Source organism: Nematostella vectensis, chromosome 7 (genome assembly GCF_932526225.1).
Source record: "Nematostella vectensis chromosome 7, jaNemVect1.1, whole genome shotgun sequence".
Taxonomy (NCBI): Eukaryota; Metazoa; Cnidaria; class Anthozoa; order Actiniaria; family Edwardsiidae; genus Nematostella; species Nematostella vectensis.
This window is the reverse complement of record NC_064040.1, coordinates 3,869,561-3,882,820: the sequence shown is the minus strand read 5'-3', so window position 1 is coordinate 3,882,820 and position 13,260 is coordinate 3,869,561. Positions and strand designations below refer to the sequence as shown.

At 42.8% G+C, this 13,260-nt stretch overlaps 1 protein-coding gene and 1 long non-coding RNA gene across 2 annotated transcripts in view; one reads left to right on the top strand and one right to left on the bottom strand.

Moving 5' to 3' along the window:
* LOC5514923 (protein TALPID3) overlaps positions 1–13,042 on the top strand; it is a 30,552-nt gene extending 17,510 nt beyond the window's left edge. Inside the window, exons 17-31 of the mRNA XM_048729732.1 lie at positions 36–269; positions 1,088–1,289; positions 1,418–1,614; positions 2,819–2,902; positions 3,269–3,361; positions 3,675–3,868; positions 4,144–4,280; positions 4,838–4,995; positions 5,477–5,719; positions 6,064–6,251; positions 9,105–9,297; positions 9,867–9,975; positions 10,872–11,035; positions 12,004–12,148; positions 12,359–13,042. Of these exons, the coding sequence (XP_048585689.1) occupies positions 36–269; positions 1,088–1,289; positions 1,418–1,614; positions 2,819–2,902; positions 3,269–3,361; positions 3,675–3,868; positions 4,144–4,280; positions 4,838–4,995; positions 5,477–5,719; positions 6,064–6,251; positions 9,105–9,297; positions 9,867–9,975; positions 10,872–11,035; positions 12,004–12,148; positions 12,359–12,951 (2,934 nt within the window). The 3' untranslated portion in view covers positions 12,952–13,042. The remainder of the gene's footprint in view (positions 1–35; positions 270–1,087; positions 1,290–1,417; positions 1,615–2,818; positions 2,903–3,268; positions 3,362–3,674; positions 3,869–4,143; positions 4,281–4,837; positions 4,996–5,476; positions 5,720–6,063; positions 6,252–9,104; positions 9,298–9,866; positions 9,976–10,871; positions 11,036–12,003; positions 12,149–12,358) is intronic.
* Positions 5,155–10,398, bottom strand: LOC116619580. Its single transcript, XR_004296753.1, has 3 exons — positions 10,267–10,398; positions 9,877–9,966; positions 5,155–5,393 (listed from the first exon to the last, which is right to left on the bottom strand). It is a non-coding gene; the product is annotated as an uncharacterized LOC116619580 (long non-coding RNA).
* Positions 13,043–13,260: the final 218 nt, after the last annotated feature.

The following is a 13,260-nucleotide window of genomic DNA, read 5'->3' as shown; positions in this document are numbered from 1 at the left end:
GGAGTCTCTAATATGGTAATGCTTTGACTTTTTAGGTGACAGCAAGCTCCAAAAGCAGTCAAAGCACACAGCCAGTCAGTAGTACCCTCTCCACTACTGCCAAGGACACATACCTGACCAGTGTGTATGGTCGACAACCCTACCATCCGCATCGTACCACTTCCAAGGCCCCCTACCTGCACTACCAGTCACCCATCCCTGACAAGACTGCAGCTCTTACCAAAGCTCTGCTTGGAGTTAGGGGGGAAGTTATCGAGCCAACAGTGCAAGTATGCATGTGATATGTATAGCATTTAAAATGGTTGTGATTTTCAGGTATACTATCTGCAAACTGGTTGACATTACTTCTACTTCTAATGAATCGTTGGTGCCATGTCTTGTGGTGATCTCTCGCCTAAAGGGTAGTCTCATGTCTTTCGGTGATCTCTGTTGTCTTATTATAAAGAGTAGTTTCACGGGCTTTGGTGATCCCTGGTCTAACTTATAATGGGTAGTTTCACTTCTTATGGTAATCTCTGGCCTGTCTTATAAAGTGTAGTTTCACACATGGCGACCCCTGACTTGTGGCTTATGGTGTCTGTGTAGTGGCTGTAGAAAGGTCAATGGAAGTTTCCGTTTTGTTCTTCATGCAGCTACAAGCAGATTTTTTTCTAATGAGCTCTAGTATAGTTTAGTATTATTATCTTTTTCTGAGAAGTCTGTACCGATGTAAAAAACATTGTCCCTAGCAATTTAACTGTTACTGCACCTAATAATCTGACAAATTTATGCATAGCATTGCCTGAAACAATTGAGGCCACTTGGGTGTATTAGAGAACAAGGTAGAACAATGGAAGGGAACAATCCCATGCATAAATTTGTCAGAGTATTGGACAAGGGGTGGCTGACTTGATGTGTCTAGTGAAGGGGTGGCTGACTTGTCTCTAAAATAGGAACTTTGAACTATCACTGCTTTGGTGATAAAGATCTTGCCCTTTTCTTCAAGTAATATGCATTAGGCTGTGCCCCTTAAATACTTTCTGAAAAGAAGCCAGCTTTTTTTATTGGATAGTATTTAGTTTTTTATGTGATATTTTTGGTTGTACAGGAAATGCCTAAGCAGGAAAGAATCAAAGAGCTTCCAGTCAACAAAGATAAATTTTATTTCCACCCTTCTGTAAATGCAAGCATTCATGATGTACCAACGGCAAGCAAAGCTCCTGTGGTGGGACATCTGGTGCCTATGGCTGTTCCTCTAGGGAAACCCAACAGAGATCCTTCCCTACGTTTGCCACTGACTTCATTCACTGGTGAGTTATTTGCTCACAATATTGTTTTTAAATTCCTTGCGCGATGAAATATTTTTCCCCTTAACTGGAAGGTTACCTTTCAAATTTGAATGAATAAACACAAAACAACAGTAAGCATTTTTATTCAGCAGAAAGAAATACATCTAATGCCATGGATTCTACGATTTCTGAAGCTCCTCCAGCCTCGACACCAAAGCCTCCTGTTTCAATGCCTGCTTCATCTAATGTGGCTGTGATAACAGTCAAGGAAGAGGGGGCTGGTGAGCAGTGTCACAAACATAGAAAAGGAACAAAAAAGACAAAAAAGAGCGGCCTTGGAGTTCAGGTAGGCCAAAGGAAAGCAGGGTGTAGAAGGGGAAGGTTGCAGAGTTTATAGTGGGGGTAGGGGAAGACAAGGGAGGTCAAGGGTATGGAGGGTGAAGGGTACATGAAGATTGGGAGGTCATGGGTATATAAGGTTATGGGTACAGGAAGATTGGGAGGTCAAGGGTATGGAGGGTGAAGGGTACAGGAAGATTGGAAGGGTATGGAGGGTGAAGGGTACAGGAAGATTGGAAGGTCAAGGGTATGGAAGTTGAAGGGTAAAGGAAGATTGGAAGGTCAAGGGTATGGTGGGTAAAGGGTACAGGAAGATTGGGAGGTCAAGGTTATGGAGGGTGAAAGGTACAGGAAGATTGGAAGGTCAAGGGTATGGTGGGTGAAGGGTACAGGAAGATTGGAAGGTCAAGGGTATGGAGGGTGAAGGGTACAGGAAGATTGGAAGGGTATGGAGGGTGAAGGGTACAGGAAGATTGGAAGGTCAAGGGTATGGAAGTTGAAGGGTAAAGGAAGATTGGAAGGTCAAGGGTATGGTGGGTAAAGGGTACAGGAAGATTGGGAGGTCAAGGTTATGGAGGGTGAAAGGTACAGGAAGATTGGAAGGTCAAGGGTATGGTGGGTGAAGGGTACAGGAAGATTGGAAGGTCAAGGGTATGGAGGGTGAAGGGTACAGGAAGATTGGGAGGTCAAGGGTATGGTGGGTGAGGGGTACAGGAAGATTGGGAGGTCAAGGGTATGGTGGGTGAAGGGTACAGGAAGATTGGGAGGTCAAGGTTATGGAGGGTGAAGGGTACAGGAAAATTGGAAGGTCAAGGGTATGGAGGGTGAAGGGTACAGGAAGGTTTGTAGGTCAAGGTTATGGTGGGTGAGGGGTACAGGAAGATTGGAAGGTCAAGGGTATGGAGGGTGAAGGATACAGGAAGATTGGGAGGTCAAGGGTATGGAGGGTGAAGGATACAGGAAGATTGGGAGGTCAAGGGTATGGAGGGTGAAGGGTACAGGAAGATTGGGAGGTCATGGGTATGGAGGGTGAAGGATACAGGAAGATTGGGAGGTCAAGAGTATCGTTTGGTAGGGGGAGGGTACAGGTCAGTAAAACACACCATACCACGATCACTTGGTGTTTATGGAAATGATTCGTGCATATATTGAATCTGGTTAGATTTGAGCAAACACCATCATAAAATCAAATCATATATAATCTTCGACAGGTGCTACCTAAAGTTGATATTGACAGTTTGACTGAGTCAAGTGTCAGCAGTGCCACCACACCCCGTCAGGCTGAGGTGAAGTTGGTGAGTATCCTGGAAGACAACACCAGTCAACATGAGCTAAGATTGGTGGATACCTGTGTACTATGAGCACAAAAGTGAGGCTTTGACAGTTATTGTACGTATCCATTAGATAAAATGTAAGTGAATTATTAGTGGCCCACACAAGACCTGAGTCTAATATGCCATATCAAGCTTGAATTATACTGAAATGCTTATATAAAAGTAAGAAAATTAGAAAAACAACTTAAAGTTGAACATTATTAGTTCAAGGCCACTGCACTAGCACACATAGCCACCTTTTGCACATTAGATTCGTATTGTACTTCTTCAGACCCATTCCTTTCCATACAAGCCATTTCATTTTTTAAATTATTGGTCGTTCCTCAGGATCCACCTATCACAAGGCCTGATGAGTCTGAATACATGGAGATGCAGAACTTTATTGCAGTCAGAGATACAGCACCCACAGAAGAGCTAAGTGTGAGTACGACAAGTTTTTTAATCTAGCTTTTATTGCAAATCTTGATGTGGATTATTTCATCATAGCTCTTACCACTAAATCGCAGCCTTGCCCACATTTCTTATATGTTCTCGTGTCACCACATCTGTAACTTACCTCATCATTTCCTAAAATCACCTTTATATTGACTCATCTTTCCCTTCCCTTGCCTCTTGATTACCACTGATCTCATTTTTGCCTTCCCTTCCCTTATTCTAACATTAACCGATATTGCTTACATCATTTACATCAAAGGAGGGCAAAATGCCTAAAACTGGTTATTCATGATTCCAGGATGATGATGATATCAGCAGAATTCCCACTCCAGACAACCCCTTGACAATCAAAGGTCACTTGGAGCCGCCCAGACTGTACCATGGGCCAGTGTTCCCCCCTGAGCAACCTAGCTTGACTGTTCCTGTTGTGTCTGGTGTCATGGATAGTGATCATCGTGTTAGTGAGGCTATCGAGGACAGAGCTGCAGAGTGGTGAGCTCTCACTTGAGTGATTTAGGGTAGAGCAGGCCTTCAAAAAATTTGCTTGAAGGCACGATGAAGTATAACTTCCCCTTAAAATTTATTGAAGGTTATAAAATATTGCCAGAAATAAAATAAAAACATGGATAGTTTAAAGTACATCTGATAACTTTGATTCAGCTGCGCCTTGTGTATTTCTTATGCTACCATTATGCTCTTTAAACTATCTGCCTGCTTTCAACCCTTGATATACGCATGCTAAGAAGGGACCATTCCTTTACTTTCAGGATTGAGCAAGAGCTGCTTGCCAGGATTGTCAGTGAGATGAACAAACCCTTACCAGACCCGACGACAGTAACCAAACCTTCTGACCTCACCCCTGATAGTAGTGTGGTGTCAGAGTCTGAAGATGGTGAAGTACTTGGTAAGAAGTTCTAAACTTTCTTTGAAAGCCTCTCAGGTAAACTTTCTCAGGGTGCCTTGCCTTATTCCTTTCTTTTACAATCGCATCACCATATTATTATGGCAGTTAAAGTGCCCTTGTCAGTCACACCTTTGTTATTGTTTTCATTTAATATTTGAAGGCACATAATGTACTAAAACCTCGAAATAACTATCTAAAAAGTTTTACACTTTACGTATCAAATTCAGTAAAAAACATCGCTTTGGTTTTCTCAAATTAGCCGATGGAAATGGATGCTTTTTCACGCTTAGTTCTTTGCTAGGATGACAAAATGGCGGCGGACAGAGGCTGTTTAAGTGTGCAAATTATCTTATATTCTATTGATTGTTGTAACCGAAATACTTGGTGGATTGTCAATTTTTTTAATTAAGCCTCTAAGTGTAAACTTTTATCAAAATAAATCAATCCAAAACCATTATCTAAGCACAAACATTTATCTAACTAGTATCAAAATAAACAAAAACTTCTCAAAATCACCCAATCAAAACCAGTATCTAAATAAAACCACATCATTTTAGCTGCAACTATAGGACTGGATGGCTTACAGCTGTTTGTTAATGCTGGGCTACCTGTGGACCGAGACTTGGTCGCTCATCTCATCAAGGATGTCATTACCGATCAGATTATAGCGACCCTTGGGTACCCAGCACCATCAGCAACCGTAGGCACTCCAAAGGTGAGTATCGTGTTAAAAGGGATCTGACATCCGTTAATCAACTAAATGCATGTTAGAATCAACATTGTCACAGCAAACCTTAATCTGGGCTAGTTTAGATTCCATTTGGGAGATGGAATGTCTTAAATGATGCCAAATAAAGTTTTGCAAAATAACAGGTTTTTGTATTTTAAAGTTTTTACTGCTTTATTTGATAGCCATTATCAAGTGTATGGAAAACGATTAGTTGCACCTCACAGAATGAATATTACAAGTCTAAGGTGTTTTTTTACAACGTTTCAATCTACTAAAATCAGCCTAGGCCCTTGCGTTTTTACCCTGATTTCTGATTAGGCTTCCTGTGACGGGTAAGAGTTGTGGCGTCACAGGGAACTCTTGTCCCTTGGTGATGTTAAAACCTAATAATAAAAGAAAAAGTTAATTTATTAAGCACTAAATGGTGCATCATCATGTATCGCCTTACTTTCTTTCTGATTCTTAGACAGAAGAAGTGGAAGAGATGGCATCCAACAACTCCTTCCCTAAGGGAACCCCTGTGACCACACCCATCCCCACACCTGTCTACACTCCGCCCGAGTCCGAGATAAGCGAGTCGCCAGATGCACTGGTCACCCCCGCCCTCACTCCATCACAGTCCAGTATGAGCCAAGAGATGGACTCCATGGAAACAGAACCAACACCTCCACCGAAAGAAATGCCACCACAACCAGCAGAGGAATCACGGGTATGTGATGCTTAGGAGGTCCTTTTGGGGGAGGTGATGGGAGAGTTATGTGATGCTGGGAGGTCCTTCGGAGAGAGGTGATGGGAGAGGTATGTGATGCTTGGGAGGTCCTTCGGAGAGAGGTGATGGGAGAGGTATGTGATGTTTTGGTGCTCCTGTTGGCTGGGGATGGGAAATAGCAGAAGTATGGAATGTTTGGGAGGAAAGAATGCCATATTTTTCCACGCATTTCTCACGGCCTTAGCTCCGCGCCCTTTTTTGCACGCTTGCTTACCATTCATTCATTCAGAACTAAACGTCATTGATATTCTCTTATTTGGTTATTCTATTTCACTGGGCACCAGACTTCTGAAGTGCACTCTCCTGTGGGAACACCCCTGATGACACCATCGACTGGTACCCAGACCCCTCCTGGTAGTCGGTCTACACCCGAGCCCTCGTTAGAGGAGCCAGAGGTCTCTGCCATGGGAACTCCTGTGTCCACCCCGCAAGCAACAGTGCAGACTCCGCCCCCTCCACCTGAGCCAAGCAAGTGAGTATGCGTACATGCTTTACCTCACCTACTTTCTAAGCGCGCATATGCGAACTTTAAAGAATGCTGATCAACCATTTCTTTGTTATTGTTTATCATTGAAAATACAATGGTTTATACGCAATAGTCCGGCGGATATGTGCAGATTTTACCTTGAATTGCGCACTTTTTGCTAAAGTTACCAATTTTAGCATAGTGGTAGCTTTAAATAACCCTTACAAGATAGGCTATAGAGCCAAGCTCAATTCGGCTTTAAACTAACTCATAGACGAATAAAATATACATCAAAGAATGCCTAATACCAAGGAATTTCTGAAAGTAATTTTTTATTTTTGTAACTTTTACGGTGACAGGGATTTTGAACCGGAAGAAGTCAAGAATAAATAACGGCACGCTTGCTTCACTTGCCTTTTAACAAAAAAAAAAAAAACTTATTTCAGGAGTAGTTTCGGGGAATCTTTACAAGATAGGCTATGGAGCCAAAAAAATCTGATTAAATCACGGATTATCTTGCGCTATTAAAATGGCCAATAATTTTCGGGAAGTGAAAATCACGCGTCGATACTCACTAAAAGTCGTCAAATGATAGAAAAGCCACATGTAGCCAGCACAAGTATACCAAATATACACTCAATAGCTGGATCAAGAGAAAAGAAAAAAGACGAAAGAAACTGCTTATGTGACAAGCCTGGTGGGGATTCCAAGAACCCGGTGAGCGGGCCGCTCCACCTATTGACTTCAACGTCTGTGAACGACCGCATACATGAATATGTGCAAGTGCTACAAGATGAACAGTTTGTAACTGTAGGAACCGTTTAACTGGTGGCCTCGGGTGCGCGCTTATCACTCTCCTTGCCTTTCTTCCTTATTCTACAGAAAAGTGAAAGGAGTATCTCGCCAATGAATACTGGTAGAATTTCACGCATTTACTGGCGTGATACTTATCCTGTTGTGCGGATAGGGGGAAAAGACAGTACTTGCTGTATTCCCCGAAGCCACAGAGGCTTTTCGAAAGTTAGCCTTTAGGTCAGTCGAGATAAAAGACAGAATGTTTGACAACACTTGAGCGCTTTCCACTGCTTTTATACGACCGAACAAGTACAGAGAGTCGAAAGTAGACAAGGCAAGAATGCAGCTCTTCGTGCAGAAAGGAACAGCATTTGATGTCATTCACTGACGAAGGTAGCTATCATACAACACACCACGAAAGCTGCCAATCAAGCAGAACATTGTTGGGGGCAAAGCACTCCTCCCTGCCCCAGTACTTCCGTCTTTTTAGCAGAATGGACAATAGTTGCCAGCCGCTTTGGACAAACGCTACTAAGGCTTTCCAAGGCGTGCCAAGAAGCCAAATAACTATTAGATAAAGAACCAAGAGCTATTTGATAAAAGACAGGGTGCCCAGCACGCTGCACTTACACCCAAGCCAGCAATGTTCAGCCCTTTGCAGCTCCACTGAATCGTGTAACGATAAGGCTGTAAGATATCTGAACTGCATTAAATGAAGATAGCAGTTCTCATCGGAGCTTGTAATTACGTTAGACCGACGTATATAAACCACAATCTTTTTGTTTTATAAGAATCTATTTTTTAAGAACGCCCAGCCTGAGATTTAACTAACTTTAGGCTCACATAGCAGGAAAATATTTTCTTAATATTGATAATCAATTTAATGCACATGCAAAATACAACTGTCATTTATCATTTGTGCAATTCCATTAAAAATAATGCTTCATTGCTAATTCGTATATGCATTAAGCTAGTTTGATTAGAGTGTACAGAAACAGGTTTGGAAACTACTTCCTGTTTAAAAAAACGGTAAAATTAATAGCAGAAACCTAATCAGTTTTGCCTTTTCCACAACTTTATCAAATGGATTTCATGAATATGTTAGTCGTAGACTTTTAAACAAGATGTGCATTTCTGTGCTTTCAAACATCCGGTTCAAAATGGCGGCAATTTTAATCAACCATATTAATCGGTGATAAAAGCCGATTTTATCTTGGCTCCATAGCTTATCTTATAAAGGTTATTTCAAACTACAACTGCAATAAAATTGGTGCCTTTTGCTAGAGAGCGCGGGGTGAAATAAACGTCCGAGGTTTTACTATCGACTACTTCCGGTTGAAGGTGACTATCTCCTTGAAAGTTCCAAGAATGAAAAATATGCGGTTGTTTTCAGCAATTTTGGGTTTAAATACATTTTGTGACTTTCATTTTAGTCGTCTAGTGGCAAAACTTTATCAAACTTTGCAAGTTTATTTACTTTTTTGAAAAAGGTCGTTTACTCTCGGTTCAAAATGGCGGCCAAATCAATACTCCTTATTAATCAGAAAATAAAGCCGATCTGAGGTTGGCTCTAAAGCCTATCTTGTAAAGGGTATTAAAAGCCATCACTATGCTAAAATTGGTAGCTTTAGCAAAAAGTGCGCAATTCAAACACATATCCGCCGGACTACAAGGAAACTTCAAAATAACTAGCTACGAATGAAGTCTGTTACGTTTTTGACGTTGTTTGATTTGCTTGGATAAGTCGATGGAAATAGATGCTTTTTGTGACTCGTTTTTGAGCGGGAGCGTAAAATAGCGGCGTGATTGGCCTTCTTTGTATATGTTTTTCTTGTATGTGTATGCACGACTCGCACAATAACAAACTTATTATTTTTAACTTGATCTCTTGAAGAAACTTGTTATTTTCAACTTGATCTCTTGAAGAAACTTGTTATTTCCAACTTGATCTCTTGAAGAAACTTATTATTTTCAACTTGATCTCTTGAAAGAACTTATTATTTTTAACTTGATCTCTGGAATTTGTGGGTGATCCTTTATACTTATAACTTTGTAATTGAACAGAGTTTCGAGTCCGACACCAAGCCCAGAGCCTTCGGTACAGACCCCTCCCCCTCTCCAAAGTGAGCCAAGCACGTCATCCAAGCCAAAGGCGTCACCTAGCCCGTCCTCCATAACAACAAGCACCTCTACATTTGAAGCGACTTCAACAACGACTGCGACAGATGAAGACATGTCTGAAGGACAGCTTATACAGGTTAGGGTTTGCGAAACACACCCCTTTATACAGTTTAGGGCAGCATCAACCTTGTACAGGTTATGTTTAGGGCAACAGCCGCCTTATACAGGCTAGGGTAAGGGCAACACCAGCTTTAAGGTACTGTTATACGAGCAACAAAATCTTCCAACTTGTCTCATGTCATTCAACTTGTCTCAAAATTGTTCGTTCTACTTTTTACAACAATGCTTTTAAATGTTGCGCGTATAACTACAGCGAACCAACTTGACTCGCAGGAAATTGACGTCAACACATCTCGAGCCACATCTCTGAAGCTTGTAATTGGTTGAAGGCGGGATTATTTGGTTGCTCGTATTACCGCACCTTTATAAAAGTTTACTTGTCAATCGTAAACACATCTCTCATAGTTTTCCGTGGCATGTACTCTAATACACCACAGTAATATCCGTCGTCTCATGATCAAAATGCTGTGTAGTCACGAGGCGCGCGGTGCTGTGTAAACACTTGTTTCCTTAAGTGTTTTGCTTTCTCCTACAAGTGATTTGATTCGTAGTTTAATTCATTGAGTGTTTAATCCTTTTCTGTAGCCCTACGTACATGCTAATCAGTTCAGTGAGGGGGAATTCGCTGTGGCCCCAGGCCTTCTTTCTAAGGTTGAGGAGGAGTGGGATGCAGCCATGCTGGGGCCTGATGAGGGTAAGGAGAATTTGATGAATTTAAGGAATTGACCTCATATTCTCACCGTACTGGAGTACGGTGCATTGATTTGTAAACGAGAAGAATTATTCCCAGCATTTGTCTGGTTCCTTTGATGGTTGACTTTGTAAGAAAGAGAGACAAATTGCTTAAAACTGAGTTTTTGAAGTCATTCTCTACGGTGTAAACAACGATCCAATCCGAGCGCCGTTTTGATAACTATCAACCGTTTCCGGAATAGAATTTAGCTACAGATATGTTTATCTGAGGACAAAGTGCAGATTTTTTTACCTATGACTTCTAACTGAGCTTCCAGGAACCGGGCCTTGGTCGAATAGTACGTAACACATCTCTACAGGTCCGCGCGATCAGAATCGGAGAGATGCGCTAAGAGTTAGATGTAAAACGAGCGTTTTGTGACGTCACAATAAATAATGACCTGCGCGCGCATGACCATCATGTGTGTAGCACACCGCCATACTGCGCCTGCGCTCTAGTGTCTCTTGGAGCGTTGTATAAGTTGCGCCGCGAGAGAGGGTAGGGGTGGGGAGAATGTCTGGGGACGCCAGGCCGCGGTGCAAGCGGCGTATTCCACTAGACCGGCACTCGCCGCTTGGTAGATACTTGATGGAAAAGATGCAAAACCCAGGTACTTACTGGATCAAATACATTATTTATTTTAGAAGCTGTGTTGTACTACATGTTACCTCGAAAAAGTGGCGCATTCGGCTCCTCTAAAAGCTCGGGGGTCCCGCCGGCTACTACCTTAGTAATAATGTGGGGATGATTTATTTTAAATATAAGCTTCCGTCAGAACTTTCCCCAATCATGAACGTGCTTTCCTTTACAGTCCGTCGTGATGAGCTTATCCGTGTCGCTTTTTATTTTCTTTGCAGACAGTCGCAATGAACTCATCCGTGTTGCTTTACGTGGGTTACTGCAGCGCGGGAAAGAGGAAGGGGCGCTGACCCGCGTAAAAGAGGGCTCAAGCACCAGCAGTGACGCTTCTGAGCCGACGAGCATGGCCAGCACCCTCCGCGATACAACTGACATCAAAGAGGTAGAGTATACATTACACACCAACAAGTATGGGTAAAGGGTGGACAAATGCATAGGGCATTTGTTTTGGGAGACATTAGAAGGATTATCCGCGGGGAATAAATCCCAAACGAATAAATCCCAGGCGCATACACACGGCATTTCCGATGCCGTCATGGCCTTTTTTCACCTAAAACAGGAGGGGGCTATGTTCTGAGTATACAATAAAATATTGACTTCCAAATGAAAGAAGTCTGTTTTTGTTCGGACAATGTTTTGCGATGGAATGCGTCCTTGAGGAGGTTGCGATGGAGGTTGAGAAGGAGAAGAAATGGATACGCTATCGATTCCTTGGCACTTCAAAAACAGAAATTAAAAGATCGTGGTTTCAATTACACCTTCATCCTCCTCACCAAGATCTCTCTTCCTCGATCTCCTCTCCCTCGCGTTGACCTTTAAACCTTTCGACCTTCCCCGTCGCTCCTTCTCTACCTCCTCAACATCCTCCTTCTCTTTTTCAACATTCCCTCTCCTCAACCTGTATCCCGTATGTACCAACCCTCTTATCTACCCCGTATCTGCTTTGTATGTCCCCCCCCTGATACATAGCTTTTTCTCCTCCTCCATCCATAGCTTTTCTAGTGAAATGTATGGCTAAAAATTGTATCACACTCGTAAGAAACAGAATAAATCTTGAATAACAACTTGAGAGGGAAGGAAAGAAAATGCGGTTGCGTAGCTGGAATTTATGAAGGGGAGGGGGCAGGCATAGATATTGTATGCAAAAATCCTAAGATTTTGCAAATTTTCCATTTAAAACCGCTATTTGCCAGTGAAAGCAGCGCCCATATCTAGCAAGTCCTGCTGTGACCAGATCACATTGATTTGATATTCAAGCTTGTTTTATTGAATCTGGATTGATTATAATATATTAATCGAAAATCATCGTATCATAAGACATGTTCACGTTGAATACATTTATCTCTTTAGGACTCTCTGGCTGATGTAACACCAAGCGAGGGTGAATTGATCTTAGCCCCACCCTCTACCTGTCAACCGCAAGGCGCACGCGCCCTAGAGAGTGAGGGTGAGGTACCCACTGACATATCACCTCGGGACAGACCCTCTGATCAAGGTACGAACACTAGATCGCACACCCAAATTTAGCCTCTTTTTACAACCATGTGCGACCTCCAGTGTAAGGTTTGCGCCTCACGGTGCAGTTATCAAATATACTATCCTTCGTTTTCATTTGAGCTCCAAAGTACTGATAAAAAGGCATAGTTAACGGAGTCAATTAGTATATAGTAATTAGTTTATAGTAATTGGTTTTGCTGTTCGTTAGTTGCAGGTACTAGTGATGTATCCCCCGGAGAGGTACAGCCTACCCAGGTACCGTTAAGTGCACCATCACCTGGCGAAACCCCGCGCAGTCGACGCCAAGAAGCCAGTAATAGACAACTCAAAACTGTCCCCGTGCCCCAGACAAGCCCTGAACAACTGGTGGTTCGTCCCCGTCGAGGCCCCTTCAAAAGGCAATCACCGAAACAGACGTCGGTTGAGACAGACCCTGTACCTCTTCCACGCCCTGGGAAGAGTGAGGACGACACATCGAGTCGTTCACTCCACACGTCCGACCTACACAGGCCGACCAAGAAGAATACAGTGGCAGCCAGACCCAAGATCATACGCGTCGCAAGCGGAACCGAGGGAGACGACCTTCCAGCCGCGGAGCAATCAACACAAGGCAATGTCGCCATGGTAACCACTCCTACCGATGACGTGGATGTGGACTCACCCCAGGCCCCACCAACGCGTATCCAGGTTACTATTCCCTTGATGGACGTCAGTGAGAGCCCAGTTAACAGTGAACTCGGAGGGCCTAGTAACGAGGATACATTCGGTGATGTGTCCTCAATTTCCGGGGGTAATTTCTAGGAAACGATGAAGGCACCTTCGCCCACTGGCACGGACTCGAAAGATTGACACTATAATGCAAATGAAAATAAAAGCTTTGATTTTTCACGTTGATTAGTTTCTTTTCTTTAGATAGCGAACCTACCCGTACGAACCACAGACAAAATCACCGGTAATCAAACTAAGTAGCTCAATGTACATTATTGACTATGCCGTGCAGGGCTCAAACAAGTCCTTGAAATTCAACTGGTCTCAATAGTGTCGAATTCTTAACTGTCCTTGGATGGAAATCCCTACTATAAAGGTATAAAGTGGATATGCATGCGCGTA